Below are 19316 nucleotides of genomic sequence, written 5' to 3' on the forward strand. Positions count from 1 at the left end.
GGTATCAGTGAGTAACAGAACCGTACCTCTGACAGTGACGGGACATCAAACACATCCAGCGGCTGGATAGCCCCTCACCTGTTTGATACGGGAACGAGCTGGGGAGCTGCGCCGCCTCCCCTTGTCCCCCTCAGCTTTGCCTCCTCCAATAGCTGTCCCAGCATCACACAATAGCGAGTCATCAGTCTCTGGCAGCGAGTCGGTACAGAGCCGCAGGGAGCCCTCATCTCGGGCTGGACTAACGTCTGTAGATACCCCCAACTCCATGGACAGGGAGCCACCCCCCTCGGGATCTGGAGAGCCTAGCAGGGGCTCTGAGCCAGGAAAACTGGCACTGGCATCACCCTGGCTCAGATTGGAGATCTCATTAACGATGTCGGATTTGATGAGAATAGGTGGGGTCGGGGCCACTGATGCACGTGGCTCCTCTTGCTCTTCACAGGGTGAGCTCTGCCCTGTCTGCTTGCATTCTGGGCCATAGACCTCCATAGGGGTCACAGGGGCCAGCTCCTCAGAGTCCAGGAGCACAGGAGAACCCTTAAGTTCACTAGCCGAACTGCCAGGGGTCTGTCCAGCCTCTGGCTGTGAACCAGGAGTGTCAGTCCCATCCAGAGGGGCTGTATCTTCCCCCAGGCCACAGAAGTCATCCAGGGCTGGGGCAGGGCTGGGTGCAGGGCAGGAAAGGTTCCCCAGAGGAGATGGAAGAGGACTAGTAGGGCTGGGTTCCAAGGCTGGGCACTCAGGTTCTGGGGCTTTCTCAGTCTCCATCTTCTGTGGCTCAGCCTCTTCTGAGACCTCCACTGCCTTGTCCATGGGACTCAGCGGGGAAGGAACCAACAGTGGCAGGGCAGGAGAGCACTGGGAAGGAGGTGAGTTTGAGGGAGGCAGGGAATGCTGGAGGAGTGGAGAACAACGATGGGGGAGGGGCTCCATCAGGATGGGAGAGGCCGGTCCCATGGGGGAGCCTGGGGATGGGGGAAGGATCATAGGGGGTACAGGCTCAGGGTCAGTGCAGTTAGCTTCTGGTGGAGGGCTGATAGGTGTCTCCAGGATGGGGGCAGCCAGTGGCGACTCAGGGTCACTGTCCCCTTTGGCATCAAAGGGGTACTCTAACTCTCCCAACGGAGACAGGGCTGGTGGGGCCACAGTTGTGATGATGGGTGAAAGTGGAGGAGGAAGAGGATCTGGAGGAAAAGAGAGGCTCTTAGATTAGATGTGCCATCAAGAGTTAAAGACCATCCCAGAGTAACAGGGTACTAAGAGCACCTTACCTGGTGGCATCAGCTGAGGTGACAAAGATGGCTCCCCAGATGGGGACAATGGCAGCTCCTCAGGCAGAGGGGACAGAGGTGGTTCCCCAGGCTCAGACAGGGCCGGCTCTCCAAGCACAGGGGATAAGGGTGGCTCCCTGGGTGGGAGGAATAAGGGCAATTCCTCAGATGCAAGACACAGGCTTGGCTCCTCAATGGGCTCTTCAGGTCGAGGGGACAGGCGCGGTTCCTCAGGCCGGGGGGACAGGCGCGGTTCCTCAGGCCGGGGGGACAGGTGCGGTTCCTCAGGCCGGGGGGACAGGCGCGGTTCCTCAGGCCGGGGGGACAGGCGCGGTTCCTCAGGCTGGGGAGACAGGTGTGGTTCCTCGGATGCAAGGGACAGATGTGGCTCCTCAGGCACGGGGGACAGGTGCAGCTCCTGAGGCGCGGGGGACAGGCAGGGCTCCTGGGGTGCAGGGGACAGGCGCAGCTCCTTGGACGCAGGGGACAGGCGTGGCTCCTCAGGCGCAGGGGACAGGTGCGGCTGCTGGGGTGCGGGGGACAGGCGTGGCTCCTCAGGTGTGGGGGACAGGCACGGCTCCTGGGGTGCAGGGGACAGACGCAGCTCCTGGGATGCGGGGGACAGACGCGGCTCCTGGGGTGCAGGAGACAGGCGTGGTTTCTCAGGTTGAGGGGACAGGTGTGGCTCCTCAGGCCGGGGGCAGAGTCGTAGTTCCTCAGGCAGTGGCAACAGCGGTGACTCCTCCAGCGGCAGGGACACGAGCAAGTCCTCCGGAGGTGGGGAAGCAGGCGGGTCTTCAGGTGGCGGAGATGTAGGGGAGTCCTCAGGTGGAGGGGACAGGCGTGAAGCCTCAGGTGGAGGGGATGTGGGAGACTCCTCAGGTGGCGGTGACAGGGGAGACTCCTCAGGTGGGGGGGACAGGCGTGACACCTCAGGCGGGGGCGACATAGGCAAGTCTTCAGGTGGTGGGGACATGGGTGAGTCCTCAGGCGGTGGGGATAGGCGTGACGCCTCAGGTGGCGGGGAGAGAGGAGACTCCTCGGGTGGAGGGGACAGGGGCGACTCCTCAAATGGTGGGAACAGACGAGAGGCCTCAGGTGGCGGAGACATAGGTGACTCTTCAGGTGGCGGAGACATGGGTGACTCTTCCGGTGGTGGAGACAGGCGAGATGCTTCCGGTGGTGGGGAAGTAGGCAATTCTTCAGGGGGAGGGGACAGAGGAGACTCCTCCAGTGGTGGGGACAGGGGTGATGCTTCAGGTGGTGGGGGTAAGGGTGTATCAAGTGGGGGATGTGGGGGGGAGTCCTCTGGGGAAGAGAAGGATGGTGACTCAGGTGGGGGAGACAGAGGAGACTCCTCAGGCGGTGGAGAGAGGGGTGAGTCCTCAGGCGGTGGGGACAGGCGCGATGCCTCAGGCGGCGGGGACGTGGGTGAGTCCTCAGGTGGTGGGGACAGGGGCGACTCCTCAGGTGGGGGCAGCAGTGGCATCTCCTCATTTAGGGGGGCCTCCAACTGGGGCTCAAGTTGGGCCCCTTCTCTCCCTGCAGACATAACACACTCTGCTCCTACCTAGCTCAGCTGCACCCCCACAGCAAGTACAGGATCGGGGCAAAGCAGAGATTGGCCCTTGCCGCAGGATAGAAGGGGATTACTTTCAGGAACCCTCAAACCCTACTCACCTAGTGGTTTGGCTTCACATTGCAGGGGCCCCGGTTCCTTGGGTTGCATAGAGGTCACGTGTCCACCCTTTGGCTGCCCTTGGCACGCAACATACAGACTATTGGGCTCATCAGTGGGGGTAGTGCCAGGCTCTGGGGGTGAGAATCTGCAGAGGGCACGGGAAGCAGACTCGCATCACCTACCGACCCCTCTAGAGCACACAGGGGTGAGGCATGGATGCTCTAGAAGGTACTGCTCACCCGAGGGCCCTCCTCTCAAAGGCTGTTTGCTTGAACACAGCCCCTGCCCATCTCAGTACCTCCCAGGCCCCCTCCCAACCTCTGCCAATCCACACCACTTACCTGCTACAGACCGGGGGGTGCTGCTCAGCAAGAGAACTGACAGGCTGTCCTCCCGGGGCTTTGTGACAGCGGTGACAGAGCGAATAGTTCTCAAACCACTCAGAGTTGGGATTCAGCTCAGCTGAGCCTGCCCCACAGGCCCGGCACACCCGGCATGCCTAGCGGAAGGGAACAAGCTAAATGGCCACCGGTCAGACAACAGAGACGCAGAGACGGGAGAAGAGCACAGGGCATGTCCCAAAGGGGAAACCTGGGGTGCTGCAGGAGGTGGAATTAGGGAGAGTAAGGCAGCACTGGGGCACACTCACCTTGCACTTCCAAGAGTGAGCAGGCAGTTCCTCCATTGGTGGTTTCAGGCAGAAGGTATGGTATCCTTTGTCACACGTCTCACAGACCAACATCTTAGAGTCATTCCCAGGTTTCCTGCGGGGGCACATAACAGGGTTCTCCCTGCCCTCCTTTTCAACCCTGACCTGTGCTTCACCTAAGGTTCCCTTCTGCCCTCCCACTTTTACCTGCAAGCTTGGCACACTTTGCATTCAGGGCACTGCCAGCCAGCACGCTTGCGGGCAGTCAGAGCAGTGTCCAGACAGGCCCCGTGATAGTGATGCCCACAGCTGGTACAGAAGAACAGGTCACACAATTCCCCTGGCCCCTCACATACTGCACAGCGAGCCTCCTCTGCAGTAGGAAGGGAAGGATGACACAGGTCAGCTATGGAGTCCTTACAGGACTCAGCACAGTGCTGTCTACATAACCGGCATTCCACAGACACAGAATGAACAAAGTTTCTAAGTGTCTGCCTAACATATGCCAAGCACTGCTCTAGGCACTGCACTGCATCGCGTATGTATGCTCAGTCGTTTCAGTCGTGCCTGACTCTTTGAGACCCCATGAACTGTAGCCCACAAAGCTTCTCTGTCCATGGGATTCTCCAGGCAAGGATACTGGAGTGGGTTGCCATGCCCTTCTCCAGGGGATCTTTCCAACTAGGGATCGAACCCACGTCTCTAACTTCTCCTGCACTAACAGGCAGGTTCTTTACCACTAGTGCCACCTGGAAAACCCAGGTACTGCAGAGACCACAATAAATGAGACAGGCAGAGCCACTGCACTCAGAGTCCAAGCCTATTTTCATGGGGCAGACTGACAGCACGTAATTACAGATTTCGGAGCACTCTGCAGAGCATAAAAACCCCAGGAGCCGTGGACCCTCACGTGTCCCCTGTCCAAGGGGCGGGACTCCTCACCCAGGTATGCGGCCCCCTCACTGTGCTCTGGGCATAGCAGCTGCAGTGTTTTCATGGATAAGAAGGAACCGCTGGCAGTTGCACAGGGGAAGTGGTAAAGACGTGAACATCCAGGCGAGCGGCAAGGGATGGAGGCACCAAGTCTGGTGCAGTGGGAGCAGCGCTGCCAGAGTGGGAAACAAAGCCTCAGGACTGGCCAGCTCTCTCCAGAGCCACAGGCCAGGCACCAGTTCTACCCCAGCATGCCCTCTGCCCACCCTGCCCTTTGCCTGTGCCATTCCCTGGCCCCCGCCCCACCTGTGAGATCCCTGAGAAGATGGCCTTGTCCACACCACATAGTTCTGGGCCCTCCTGCCCCCATACGCCTGCCGACCATGCAGCGCACCAGTGGTGAGCCCAGCAGGACCCTTTATAGGTGGAAAGAGGGAAAACAGTTAACAAGAACGTGACCCCTGGTTCAGGACCACCTAGCCCTTATCCCATTTCCTTCCCAAGTCAGCTACCCCACTTCCCTTCCCTTACCTCCAGGTTCTCCCAGGTGGGCAGGTGTCAGGCCCTCAGGGAAACCAATCTGTGATAGGTCCTCACTGGGCAGCGCTCCCTCACTGGGCCCTGGGTTCCCCCCAGGGGACACCACGGGACACCGGGGCCAGTCAAATGGCAACTCAAAGCGCCGTAGCTCCCGCTGCCCATGTAGACTGGACTCTCCGCAGTTACAGAGAGCACAACGCCGCACCGGACCCCCGCTGTGAACACACAAGCATCAGCACCACGCCAGTCCTGCACCCTCAACAACCCCACGACTTAGCACACCTATGTTTCCTGAACACTCATTTCCTAAATCTTCCACTTTGAAAGCCCCAGATGCTCAAATCAAGTCTTCATACATCCTTATATCCTCATTTCCCCAAACTAGTTACCTGCAGTCCTGGGGAGGCTCCTGAAGCCGGGGACCCCCAGAACTGGGCACAGAGACCTCCCCAACATGTGGTTTGGGAAGGTCTGGCTCAGTGGCACCTGACTCCTCGGAGGCTGCAGGTCCATCAGCTGAATGAACAGAGAAGAAACATGTATCAGCCATTATCCTCTGTTTAATACCAGTCCACTCATCAGACCCAGGAGATTACCCAAAACCCTTGGTGGATAACAGTGATGGCATTTCAACTTCTGTCCCAAAGAACAAAGTCCTTCAATTATTACCTGTCTATCAGACAGACTTAGCTTCTGTCCCTGTGCTAGGACCAGAAATCTAAGATTTCCTGGGAAGAACAGAAACCCACTGTTTGTCCTACCCACCTGCTGGTTCCGAATCTTTATCCTCACCAGGCGGCTTCGGGCTGTCCATCCCTCTCTCCGACTGGGCAGAGCCCTCTCGGGGAGACCTGTCAGAGCCAAGAGATATCTATTTGTCTACGAAATCTTCCCACTAAACACTTTCCTCCAAATCCTGAGGAGAAGGCAGCTAATGTTATCTAGAACCTATAGAAATCAGAGCAAAATCACACCTACAAACTCCTGTACTAACGACAAGGAAAATCCTTCTCCCCAACCCTTGTCCCACCATCTACTTCCCCTCCAATAAACACATATCCTCTTCTTCCACTCTGAATTCCCGGGGGGATCCACTTCCCATCTCCTGCCTAAGAGTTCCCAGGACAACCAGAAGCACCCACAAGCTACATCTAGTACCCCTCTTTGCCTCACATCTGAGTTCTTGGCTTCTGGCAGGCCCTATCCCTTGGACTTTTCTCTCAGTTCTCAAGTCAGCTACCATCCTAGAGGTCTTTCAGCGCTAACCCAGGAGTAGTCACAAACCAAGAAGTCTGAGTTCAGCTGAAATTCCTCTACTGGAGACCAAATTTGGGGTCTTGCAAGATGTAGAACATGTTACTGGAACGAAATCCCAGCTATGGATGGATCTCCCCCACCTCCACTGGTTTCAACCAGAATATTCCAATTATAACAGAAGAAACTCCCAATTTCCCACCCACTGCCCATCTAAATCTAGCTCAGGCCCACCCCCTGGCCCCTGCCATGACTGAGCTCAAGTTCTCATCCAGCCTGAAGGCCTCAGGTCGTTGCCCTTAGCAACGCCAACTGCCCTTCCTCCCTAGATGTCCCTAGAAGTTAACAGAAGGGGCCTTAAGAGTTACTGAGCATGTGTAGCCAGGCCTGACGCTAGGCATGCTGGGAGTTGTAGTCTCAGGAAGCACAGCCACTTGGAGCTGTTCTAAACGGGGGCAGGACACAGCAAAGCAGCTTCCTTCCTCTTCCGTCAGGCAGGGTTTCCACACACACTATGGGGGTGGGGGGTAACGGTCCCCTCTTCTAAGATATGCCTGCCTATCCCAGAGCCTAATGAAACACACTGAAGTTATACCTAAGAAGGTCAAGATCCACACCTTTGGGCATATTTTCCTAAATCTCAGAGGAAACTAATAAACACAGTACAAAAAAGAGAGAAGTAAAGAATTACAGAGCTGAGGAAGAGGAAAGGGGTCCTATAGAAGAAGGAAGAAAGGGAGAGGTGCCAACCGCTCTTAGTGGGAAGGGTAGGGGCTTAAGCAGAGAAACTATATAAAGTATAATTTTCCCATAGCAGGTGGAGCAGGTTACAGAACTCTAAATGAAAGTTTGAGAATTTTCTGTCTCCCCTTTTCCACTCCTCTTATTTAACCAGAAGGACCACACCAACCTTTGTAAAGACAAGCCTCTCTCCCCACACCAAATACCCCAGTCAGCCACTTGGGGTTGAGTGCATGGGGCAGATGAGGCTGGGGGAATCCTCAAAGGTGCCCAGGATCCATAAATCAATTACCTAAGAACCACACTATCAGTGCTCTTTCCCTGAGTTAATACTCCATTTCCAAAGACTGGCAATGGGCCTCATGGGACATGCCACAGGAAGGGCAATTTTTACTCCTTTCCCTTTACACTATTAGATTCTACTAGACTGGGAAAGTGAAGTATCACCTGATACCTGCTACCTTTACTTCCAGATCATCTCTTTCCCAAAACTGTCACTCACATAATCACACCTAAAAGGAAAGCAGGGTGGCCATCTAGCCAGCCCAGAGAAAAGATGCTCTGGCACTTCAAGGGCCCCCCAGAAGCCACCTATGTGAAGTAGGGGTTGGAGGTCAGGGCACCAGCTAGGCTCCTCTTCCTATTCAGCCATTCAAGGCCTGACCACACCCAGAAGGCTTCCAAGTTTCTTAAACATGTGCAACTTTTGTGGTACCTTACCACTAAATGTCCCCAAGAGCTTCCAACTGTTGTGCTCTCAAAGTTGAGGCTAAAGGAGTCACAAACAGCAAGAAATCAAAAGCAACAGTGATAGTGCAGTGGGTGGGAGGACTGCCTCACACAAGGCCAGAGGGACGAATTCCTCCGCCCTCCCCCCAAGCGCAGCCCTCTCAAGCTGGTAACGCTGGCACTGCCTGGGAAGGTGCAGAAACCACCTGCCTCTAGCTTTGGGAAACAGTACCAACATCCTCCAAAGCTGCAGCCTCATTTATGGGATCATGGAAGATGAGAGATAAGCCAAGGGTTGAGTGTCCTCCAAGCTGGACCAGAGAATCCAGAGGCTCTTCTAAGGGGTCCCATTTCCCTATGGACAGTCCAGCACCTGCCCCACCAATGCTGAGTCCGAGTTGTCAGGCCCCTGAACAGATCTAAACAAATAAAAACCACAGGTTCCCCTGTCTCAGCATTCAAAGCCAGAAACACACATATACACCAAGGGTTTTTCCCCGGATCTAAACTGGGCTAAGGCCTGGCCAGGCTTCCTCAAGAGAACTAGGGATCCTAGAGAAACACAGATCTAGGGAGTGAAACCATGGTGGGTCCATTTGATACCAGGCTTGAAGAGGCCCAGGACAGCAAGGAAGAAGGCAGAGATTCATCTCAACCCACTCTCCTCCCTGCCTCCATCCCAGACCAAAAGCTTTAGCTCCATTATGCCAGCCAAAGGGTAAATGGAGGCTTGGAGAGGTGAAAGGCTGAAGGAGGCCCTTGAGTGAACAGCTCTTCTGTAGGACTTCAGGACTTCCTGGTTCCCAGCCTGAGAATCAAACCACACCTCTCCCCACCCCCATTTTGGGCTGGCCCTCCAGGGAAGAACCCAAATGGCAACAGGGGCTCTGGAGACCCTCTGAACTATCCCTGGGTCATCCTAGGGTCAGCTACAGCCAAAAAGGAGTGGTGTCTCTTAAGGAAGTTCTTTAGGGACAGACAGCCGGAGAGGCCCTCCACAGGAGGCAGGGGCAGACAGCATGGGTGACAGCTAGCCTCATATCAGCACCCCTATGCCACCTCTCACCTCAGGATTACCACCCAAAAATCTTTCAAGGGCAAACCCCTATTCTGTCTTTTCCAAGACCAGGCTCAAAGTGGTCGAGCCTCTGTATGTTGGAGGGGACAAAGTGAGGGAGCAAAATACAGCAGCCAAATCCTGGCTGGGCCGCATGACAGCTGTGAGAGGGGCTGTCCCAGCCCAGGGTCCAGAGGCTCACGCTGCACCCTTCATGCAATCACACACACACCCCTTCTCCCCAACACCTCCTGCTAGGGCTGAAAACACTGGCGTCAGAGACATGCTCCTATCAGGTCATTTCTCCTCCAAAGAGGTACCGACCACCCTATTCTGCAGGGCTGGGACAGGATCACAGGACTAGTTAACATTCCCTGACTGAAAAAGGTTGGCGAGGTCTGGGAGGGGCCCTGCAGGACTGGCCAGAGACTTATGGGCGACCAGGCCCGGAGAAAGCGGGAGACAAAAGCCATTTTTTGCAGCCCACATTCACAGGGAGCAAATCTCAACGGCCTCCTCTATAATCCCCTAGAGATTATGTCCATCCCAAGAGGAGGGAAGGCAAAGCAGGCTAAGACAGCACTAGGCCTCGTTGGGGTCACTTTGCCAGGCAGGGGTAGTTTAAAGTTGACCAGCAAGGCCAGAGCTGCCCCCAGCCCCGCCTCCTTCTTGCCCCTGCCACCTCCTTCATCACAATAGTCAGTTTCCACACACTCTGCCCCATGCACAGTGAAATAAGGCCTAGTGCAGGAATCAGGATTCCTTAAGTCTCCCAGAGACTGCTCTCGGTGCCCGGATGAGCAAGAACAACCTTAAAGTCCAACCTGGCACTAAGTCTGACCTGGCAGTGGCACCCTACCCCCGCTCCCAAGTTGTTCTATTCCCAAGGCCCACAAGGAACCCTGAAGGAGAAGCAGCTGACTGGGATTGGTGCTGGCATCAGGGCTTGGGTCCTAGTTTAGTAGAGCTCCCCCCAACACAAAAATAAACAGGCAGAGAGACTTTCTGGCCAGGTTCCCAAACTCCCGTGGTTCCCTGAACCCCCCAGTCTTTAAAGAGGCACACCCCAGGACACCAGGCCTCGGTTCTCCTCTGGCGACTGGCTCAGGTTCCCTTGACAGACCCTGCCAAAGGAACCCTCCTCAGCTCTGGCACCCCCTTCTCCAACCTACAGGCCAGCTCGGGCCAAGATAGTCCATCTGGCTATGCCCCCAGTCCAACCCTTTCTGGGCCCTGGCCGGGCGGACTTCACTCACCTCTTCACAGGGCGATCCAGAAATCCTCATCCGAGAACATGGCCAGAGCCCGGGCCGCTCCCCGACCTCCAACCGCCAGAGCGATCACAGCCGCCCCCCGCACGGGGGGGCTTAAGGGGGCCAAGAACGGTAAATCCAGGTCGGAGTGACCACCCTCCCCCCCCTCAAAAAAAGCAAGAAGCCGAAGAAGGGTTCTCTGCCTCGGGTTCCAGCAGTTTAGGTTTCCATGGACAGCCCCAGGGCGGCGAATCCCGAGCGGACACAAAGAGAGCACCGGTGGCTTTGATCTTGGGCGAGCAGGCTCCGCATCCGCGTCGCCGGGCGGCCTCTCAGTCCTAGGGCCGGGCCAGCGCCCCGGTCGCCCGCGCCGGGCTCGGGCGGAACGTCGAGGCTCTCCAGATGGAACGTCGAGGCGCCTCCCCAGCAGCCCGGAAGGAATGCCGCGCCGCCGCGCCGGGCCCGGATGGAACGTGAGACCCTCGCAGGAGCGCCGAGCCCCTCTCCCCCTCGGGCCGGCGCCCCGGGGCCGCGCGAGCTACGGCGACACGGAGCCGGCGGGGCCGCGGGGCTGAACCTGACACACACCCAGTGCTGGGCTCCTCGACCCCGAGCACTCTCCCTCGGCGGCTTCGAGCCCCCCACCTTCTGCTCCCCCCTGGGGAAGGGAGGAGGGTAGGTGGGCGAGGAAGAGGAAGGGGCGGGCGGTGCGAGCCCTCTGCCCGCTCCCCTCCGGCCGCTCCAGGCCCTGCGCTCGCCTCCCTTCCCCTCTGGCCTCGGGAGCTGCCCCGCCCCCGGCCTGGCCGGCTCAGATCGGCGGCACCCCCTCGACCCCCGGCTGGCTGTGATCGCGGGGGGCCTAGAGGTGCATGGCCCAACCCCGGCTCCCGGCGCCGGGGGGTCAGGAAACTGAGCGGAAAGTGGGGAACGAGGCAGCCATTTGCAACCGGAGAGGAAAGTAGTGCAGCGCGGCGCCGCTCCGCCTCCCCCCCCCTCCGCCTCCTGTTCGGCCGGTAGGGTGGTTCCTGCGAAGGGGCTATTTCCTGGCCCGAGATCTCGGCAGCGGTCGTGAAGATTCAGGAAGCCTCCGGCGCGAGATCCGGGTGGCCCTTTTGCCCGGGGAACCCCACTCCAGAAGGGGAGAAAGGAGAAGACGCGGCCCTATTTTGTGTTGGAGCGGAGCGGCGGAGGGATTCGGTCCTCTCGGAGGAAAGGCTGTGACTCTGCAGTTCTACGCACACGCAGCGGGATCCCTCCGCCATAGGTTAACCCCGACTGCGCCGGGCCGGCGGCTGTGCAGACACGTGGGAATGAAGACCCCCTCCTCTTCGCCCCAGACCTGGAACTGCCTCCTTTACCACCGGGCTAGTAAAACTAGGACTCTGGGCACTTTCTAATTCCGTTTCGCTGGAGTTATCGGTCCCTGAAACTCTTAGCTGCCCCTTGCCTTGGCCAAGAGCAATCTTTCCCGGGAGGGGGATGGAAGAAGAGCCTGGAGATTGGCCGCTGCTCTGCATCCTGGGAACTGGAGTCCGCAAATGGAGAAAGTGAGGCACGGCGCCTGGCGCTGCAAAGGGTGGGTTCCTGCCACGTTCGGGGGCCTAAAGGAAAGCGGAACGAGTCCCTAGTCGTTCCTGCTGGCTCTCACCCCTCCTCGAGAGGAAAGAGGACTGTTAGTGCCTCCACAATCACCTCCCCTGTCAAAACAGAAATGCAGAGTTTCCCCCTCCTTTCCCTGGTGCTCCCAGCCCCAGCCCTTCTTTCCGAATCTTCAGGGCCTGTGCTCCCCAGCCCCCCCCCCCCCACCCCCGCCTTTTCAGTAAACAGAGGGCATGTAACTTGTAGCTTTGCTACCTGGCTAGAGTACTGTTATTCTACGCAAGATCCCAAAACAGCTTGCAGGGACACCCCCTCGTCCCCCCCCCCCGCCCCCCTTCCCCCTACCCCCCGCCACCAATTAGTCTGGATGAGAAAGGGTTGGAATGATTTCTCTGCATTAACTCTACCCACGGGATAGACAGGAGGAGACAAATTAACAAATGCGCTGGATACTTAATATATTCTTAGTTATTCCTCACCCTCGTTATGAATTAATGTGGAATTATGTCCATATTACAGATGAAGAGATTGACACTAAAATACATAAAATTGTTCAACAAACCACATCTAGTGAGAAGTTGAGCCTTGCCGTAATGCAAGCCAATGGCCATGTTTGTCCTAGGATGTGTGTATGTGTATATAAATATTTTTAAAATTTTTATTTTAATATGTGGAGAAAGACACAGACAAACCAGGTGCAGGGCTGGTTTTGTGGGAAGGGTTTACAGTGCTGTCCAATAGAACTTTCTGCAATGATAAAAATGCCCTATACACTCATGTGGCTTAGTCACATGTAGCTATTGGGTATTTTGAAAAGTAAGTGGTGCAACTGAGGAACTTTTAATTTTATAAAATTTTAAAACTAAATAGCAATATATGACTTGTAGCTTTTATATGGGACAGTGCAGAAGACCTAAATGGCCAGAGTCATAGGCGGGATCAGGACTAGGTATGTCTTGGCTAGCCAAATACTGACATATGCTCTGCACTGACCATTCAGGTCTAATTCAGCAAAAAGAAGTCCAGCAGTAACTCCTCACCTGTAAATGGAAGGCCTCTCCCTACTTTCTGCACCCAGAGGCCGGGAGGCAGACCCTCACCAGAAAAACCTCAAATAATACACAATAGCCATCTTTTAAGGGTTTATTATGTATGAGGACCTATGCTAAGCATTTCATATATCACCTTAGTTTTATTCTTACCTCAATCCTATGAGGAAGGTTTAACTACACATAGTAAATGAGAAACTAAGAGAGGTTCAGAGGTTCATAGAGTTTAAGTGTCTTCCTAGCATCACACAGTTAAGTGGAAGAGGAACTCTTTTTAACCCAGCCGTTAACCACTATTCTTTACTACTATCAGGCTTTGAGATTGTTTGATATGCCTCTCAAAAACCTGATATTTGTTATCCCATTTCAAACCTCATGGACATAACAATAGTATAGATACCTGTAATGAGAATTCCAGGTCTGATGTGCAAAAAACCTAATATTAGTGTAAGGAGAGTGATGAGAACCCTAAAGAGATTCCTGAGCCCCTAAGAGATTGCTCTTTGGAATATGCTTTTTTCTTTTTTTCTTTTTTTTTCCCACCCCCCTCCCCTCCCCGGAATATGCTTTTTTCTGCAGCCCTTATTTCTTTTTAGATTCAATATCAGAGATGCAGAAGCTGCCAGCAGGACTTTTAAAAACAAGCATGACAGACCGTCACCCCCAATTATAAGCCCAACTAGCTGGGAGCCAGGCCATAACAAGGTCATAGCTAAAAATCACACCCGGATTTTGTTCATTTTTCCCAATTAAGTGCATTGACAGAGTACCTCAGGCTCTCCCAGTTGGCAGAACTCTATGCCTTTCCTGTGAAGGATACCATTCAGGTCACCCTTATAAGTCGTTGCAGGAGGTATTAGGCCACTTAGGACCTAGGGCTGCTGGGGAAGGGGTGGGGGTAAAGGCAGTTAGGACCAAACTTTCCTAGCTGAACCCATCCTCCTACTGAAGTGGTGGGTCAATAAGAACAGAAGCAATAGCCTTTGACACCTGGAAAAGGTAACACAGCTTCAAAAGTGTGAAAGGTATGAAAAAAGCAAAGAACGTCTATTTTAATGAAAGGCACTTGGAGAGATGAGGGGCAGGGAGTGAGGGTTGATCGGGGCATTATTCCTTCCTTTATTCAATTCTCTTAAAAAGTTAAAATCTTCGCAACACTTTAGTCCCTGCCTTCACACTACTTCACAGTTGTTACATCATTAGGAACAAGGGTCTTTCTTCCAACCCAAACGTATCCTCTCTGAGATCCAACAAATCCCAAGGCCCCAGGAGGGAAGCTAGGGCAGCATGTGGCAGCTGGCCACTAGAGGGCAGTGTTTCTGTAGTTAAGGGGGTTGTGAGAGCCTACAAATTTGGATGGGAGGGAGTGGCAGTCAGTTGGTTACCTGTATGGGAGAACAGGGTAGAAAAGAAAGTTGGGAAAAATAAGTAGTAAGTCTTAGGGTGATGGTCCTGAATGAATGAGGGGTAAGGAATAGGAACAAGGTTGGAGGAGTAAAAACCTTGATTCTCTACCAAAGGCCACAGTCATCACTTCTTGGAAAAGAAGATACTGGCCCTGAGTGCTCCCCAGACACAGAGAAGTCAATTACAAAAAGATTTCTCAGTTTATTTGCATATTTACATTGTCACTCCTGGGAGCCAGCTTCGCTTCAGGAGTCCCCAGCTCCCCTCACCCAGCCAACACCCAAAACCTACAGAGGAGACTGGGTCCTGAATAAACAATGCCCAGGACTCATATCCCAACCCCATAGATTATCACAGTTCATATATTTAGCAAAAACAGAGCTAGAGGACAGTGCCCATGAGACATCCTTGCCTCTTTGTAAACATGGACAACCAGGCCACGGGAGCCTGGGTAAGTGTGCAAACATGAGGGTACCTCACTGTGTGCCTAGAGGGCCAGGGACACAGCTGGCAACCAAACAAACCCGTGAAGTCCTGAGGGCGCCCCCACACGCCCCCACTGGAGCTTGGAAAATACCAGGGCAGAATCAAGGCAGCTGCGCCTTCCTCAAGAGCTCATCTCTGGGCTCACATGAGATGGCAGCGGCGCTCTTGTCCATATGAATTCTCTACCCGGGCAATCTCCTGGATGACTTTGGTGAAGATGCCTTGAGTCAGCTGCAAGGGATAAGGATTCAGGGCAAAAAAAAAAAAAAAATTGGTTGAGTTCACTGCCAATACCACCCAACTCTCAGGTGAATGCCCCACTCCCCCACCATCCCCACCACCAAGCAGTGGCATAAAAAGAAAAACACTGCTACCCCCACCACCTTCCTACTCTTCAGGCCCAGTACCTGATTATTTCGAGCAGATGACTCCATAAATGTTGCACCCCAGGAGGCTGCCAGCTTCTTCCCCTCAACAGCCTGGACCTCCCTAGAAGCAAATTCAGGACATGAAAATGAAGAATAGCAATAGGCCCCATGTTCTCTGAAAAATCTTTACAGAAACTAGACTTCCTCTGACTCATCTCATTCCAAGGTTTGGGAGAAGGTTTGGGAAAGAAGAAAATACAAGAAAACAAAGGAGCCTAGGACTGAGGCTTGAAATATGAAATTACAGCTTTTGAGATAGAAGGATCATTTTGTCTTAACCTTCAAGTTAGAAACGAAGAGGTAAAACGACTGGTTCAAATCAGTGGCAGAGCCAGGACAAGAGCCTGACTCATTCCTACACACTTTCCTTTGCCTTAAGCTACAGAGATTTCCATACCTGTCTGGAGAGAGATCGGCCTTGTTTCCCACCAGCACCACCGGCAGCCTGGGAGGAAACAGCAGTTACAACAGAATCCCCTCTGTTCCCCATGGACCCCAACCTTCTTCACATCATAGCTGGACAACTCCCCATCAAATCAGATAGGATCTATGTCCCGGCTTCCTCCTTAATTTGGATCAATACTCCCCTCTGCCTTCCCTCTTCCCTGGTGTCCACACTATGTCTTTATCCCCTGTGCCACGTACCGGGTTTTCCCGTGGCCTTCATGTAGCTTTTGGTACAGACTCTCAATGACTTGGAAGCTTTAAACACAAGAAAAGAATCTTACAATTTTATTCTGGGACAGCCCTCAGGTCCTCCCAAGTCCCCCACTCTCAACCTTGGTCACTTACCTATGCAGAGAGGTGACAGAATACACAAGCACATAACCATGGACCCCAATGATGAATGAATAGGGCAGAATGCTGTACTCATCCTGACAAGAAATAGAAACATCAATACCTTGATTCACAAGACTCAGATGGCCAAGTTTGCTGGGCTGCATCCTGGGGACCCTCCCTGTGGCACTCCCTGCTCCAGTCACTTCTATCCAACAAGTACTTATAGAGTAGCTCCAAACAGCACTGCACACTGAAATACTGCTAAAATGCTTTTCTTTTAATACTACTTTACAGATGAGCCTCAGAGGCTACCAGACTTCATCTCCCAGGACTGAACTGCCACATTTAGACACCCTACCCCAAACTGGTACCTGCCCTGCTGTGTCCACCAGGTGTAGGTGAAACTCATCTTTGCCAACAGTCACTATCTTGCTGTAAGCTGAAAAGAAAAGAAAACTTGACTGTGAGGTGCCTTGTAGGGTGAGCAATCTGTGCCCCTATATATTAACACAGATGGGCCAGGTTCAAGGAGCTCTCCAGGAAACTTAAGATACAATGTTAGGCTTCTTATTATCTACACATGCACTATCCTGGACTCAGTATCTTGGAAAATGCACACTTGAGCTCCACTCACAGAACAGGATTGATAGAGAAGAGATTAGATTTAATATCTAATTAAATCATCCCTTTGGCACCCGGAAAAATCCCAAAGTGTGGCCTTGGGGGGGGGGGGGGCACCCAAGCCCTCCCTACCCCACCCCAAGGGGAGAAATTTACTCACTATTCTCCACAGTAGGATCATAGTCTTCCAGGAACTCGCCCTCCACAAATTGATGTGCTAAAGATGTCTTCCCTGTGGGAAGCAGAGGTAATTGTAGCCAAATCACCCATCCACATTCATTTCCTCTGTCCTTTCGGGCTGAGGCCCTGGACTAAAGGAAACCCCGAATTAGCATCCTAGCCTGTGAATGCCCCATGCAATGCTTTCCCTTAGACTCCTTCACCCTCTTTTCGCCCCAGGTCTCTGCACCTTGGCCACCGGATGCATACAGTAGCGACGCAGGAAGCCTTTCCTGCTGTCTTTCCCCACCCAACTCCTGGGAAGATCCGGATTCCCCAGGATTCAGTCAGCCTTGCATCCGACACCTGAGACTTGCCCCACCCAGACCGCGCCCCCGCCATCAAATCCTGCCCCCACCTCCACCCCCCAGAGTAACGAACGCTGAGGACCACTGTGGTGTTCAAGCAGTAAGCCCATGTTAACTCTTCCATGCTCCAGCTTCCTGCCGCCTTGAACACTACCACCACCCCAGCCTTTCCCACTCCAACCTTTCAGTCCTCGCTCTACAAGCTGGTTCTAAGGATGCCACCATTTCTCCCTGGGTCGCCTTCCCGCGGCAGTGCGCCTCCTCTGGCCACAAAGCCGCGGTGCATTGGTGCTCTGCCCTAGACGGAGACTCACCTACAGAACGGTATCCGAGGATGACCACCTTCCTGTAGCGAACTAACGGCATGGCAGGAGCCGGCCCCGAGGGGCTTGTAGAACTTGGAGCTGAGAGAGCCCCAAGAAGAGAAAGTCGCAGTGCAGTCAGGTGTGGCAAGCGGCACGGGAAAGTCGCTCACTCTGAAGCTGCCAGGGGCAAGCTAGAGGGAAACCAAAACAAGCGCCGCGCCCGGAGCTGGCCACGTGATCACAACACAGCAAGACTAAGGCGAGGGAGCCGGGCGACCGGGGAACTACACTGCCGCGCCGCTCAGGGCTCCGCCCCCCAGGCCGCTCGCCATTGGTCCATTAGAAAGGATAGGGGCGGAGCCGTTAGCAGGAGGGAAGGGCGGGCCTCACGTGGAGCGGGAGAAAAAGGAGTTGCGCATGCGCACACTAGACCCGGTTCATTCATAAAGAAACAGAAAGGAACCCGGGGTCCTAGAGGTGTTTGCGCGTTTGCAATCGAGTAATAGTGGCTGCAAAGAATCGTGGATGGAAAAGCGTTGTGGCTGGGCTAGAATTTATGGTCAAAAGACTCTAGGTCTCCCTTTTGCAAGATCTCCGGAGTCCTTGGGTAGGGGAAAAAGGCCAAAGTTGTAATATATCCCCCTCCAAACTTTAGCCCCAGATATTTTGTCAGGTTTCTGTAGTCTTCCAGGATCTAACTTCGGAACTGCGATTCTTATTCCTTGAAAAATTGTTAGAATTTGTGGCCAAGTCCTCTGAGGTTTAGCTGTTACCGTTATCACAATCAAAGCATTTATTTATTCAACAAATATTTAAGCATATATCTGATCTGATCTGATCTGATATGTTTTAGTTATTACTCTATCTTTGAAGATAGAGTGATGAACACAATAGATAAGGTCTCTGAGTTCACAAGCTTAAAATTCAGTTGGGAAGAAACAAACATAAACAAGTAAATGTTAGATAATATTAAGTGCAACCAAAAAAGCAGTGTTACAAGGGACTTCTGGGTGGTCTAATGCAGAGTACTCTTCGTTCCCAATGCAGAGGGCGGGGATTCAACCCCTGGTCAGGATACTAAGATCCCATATGCTGCAATTAAGACCCTGCGCAGCCAAATAAATAAAAATAAAGGGGGGGGGGGGGGCGGGAAACTGTGATAAGAAATGACTGGATTAGTCATTAGTGACACAAATTAGTGACTTTTCATTTCAAAACAAGCCCCATTTAAGCTGAAGTTCAAATGACACTAAGGAGCCAGCTAGGTAAAGATTCAGACAGAAGAATCCACCAGCACTAGAATGGAAATAAGTTTGTTAAAATCCAGAAAAGAGAGAGAAAGCCAGTTAGCCTAAAGTAGATGAAGTCTAAGAGGATCGCAGGTGCTAGCCCCTGTAAAGTAGTTTGGGCTAATTCTAAATACCTAGAAAGCTGCTGGTGATGGCTGTTGATGGTGTCATTAAGTAAATTGGGGCATGACATGATCTGAATTGTGTTTCTAAAAGATCTTTCTGACTGTGGAGAATGGACTGGGGTTTGAGAGAAACAGGAGCAAGTGGAACAAACAGGGAGATCAGCCAGGAGACTGTTATTTGTAGACCAGGTAAGGAGTGAGAGTGGCTTGACTAGAGTGATAGTGATGAATGAATTTCATTCAGAGAATTTGGGGTATGTTTTGAGGCTGAGGTTAAGTTCACTTGCTTGCTGAAGGTGTGGATACAGAAGGTGAGGGAGGAAAAAGAGGAAAGAAAACACCTAGATTTAGAGAGACTTTTACTTTATGCCAGGAGCATTGCACTGTCATCTTATTTAATATTCACCACAGCCTGAGGTTGTTAATTGGCATTGTTCACGCATTCATCAACAAATATTTATCAAACAACCACCATGTCCCAGTCACCCTTCCAGGTGCTTAGAATACAGCGGTGAACAATACAGACAAGGTCTCTGCTTACAAGGATCAAGTATTCTTTTGGGAGAAGACCAACAATCTACAAGCAAACAGT

General features: G+C 53.3%; 2 protein-coding genes across 12 annotated transcripts in view; both read right to left on the reverse strand.

The window, feature by feature from the left end:
- KMT2D (lysine methyltransferase 2D) overlaps positions 1-10246 on the reverse strand; it is a 39141-nt gene extending 28895 nt beyond the window's left edge. For 10 of the 11 annotated variants that reach the window (XM_055582648.1, XM_055582617.1, XM_055582599.1 and 7 more), the window contains exons 1-12: positions 10112-10246; positions 5840-5925; positions 5464-5590; positions 5066-5289; positions 4841-4950; positions 4544-4706; positions 3809-3974; positions 3602-3716; positions 3294-3451; positions 2952-3097; positions 1272-2813; positions 79-1184 (exon numbers count right to left, since the gene is read on the reverse strand). In XM_055582648.1, coding sequence (XP_055438623.1) covers positions 79-1184; positions 1272-2813; positions 2952-3097; positions 3294-3451; positions 3602-3716; positions 3809-3974; positions 4544-4706; positions 4841-4950; positions 5066-5289; positions 5464-5590; positions 5840-5888 — 3906 coding nt within the window. In that variant the 5' untranslated portion in view covers positions 5889-5925; positions 10112-10246. The remainder of the gene's footprint in view (positions 1-78; positions 1185-1271; positions 2814-2951; positions 3098-3293; positions 3452-3601; positions 3717-3808; positions 3975-4543; positions 4707-4840; positions 4951-5065; positions 5290-5463; positions 5591-5839; positions 5926-10111) is intronic. The other variant, XM_055582662.1, reaches the window with a different exon arrangement.
- Positions 10247-14344: 4098 nt separating this feature from the next.
- RHEBL1 (RHEB like 1) lies at positions 14345-17598 on the reverse strand. The gene is made up of 8 exons (XM_055582760.1): positions 17320-17598; positions 16639-16710; positions 16229-16296; positions 15870-15952; positions 15723-15779; positions 15475-15522; positions 15057-15138; positions 14345-14880 (listed from the first exon to the last, which is right to left on the reverse strand). The coding sequence occupies exons 1-8, from the start codon at positions 17369-17371 to the stop codon at positions 14791-14793; spliced, it is 552 nt and encodes a 183-aa protein (XP_055438735.1). The 5' UTR covers positions 17372-17598; the 3' UTR covers positions 14345-14790.
- Between the last annotated feature and the right edge of the window lie 1718 nt (positions 17599-19316).

This window comes from Bubalus kerabau, chromosome 1 (assembly GCF_029407905.1).
Source record: "Bubalus kerabau isolate K-KA32 ecotype Philippines breed swamp buffalo chromosome 1, PCC_UOA_SB_1v2, whole genome shotgun sequence".
Lineage (NCBI taxonomy): Eukaryota > Metazoa > Chordata > Mammalia > Artiodactyla > Bovidae > Bubalus > Bubalus kerabau.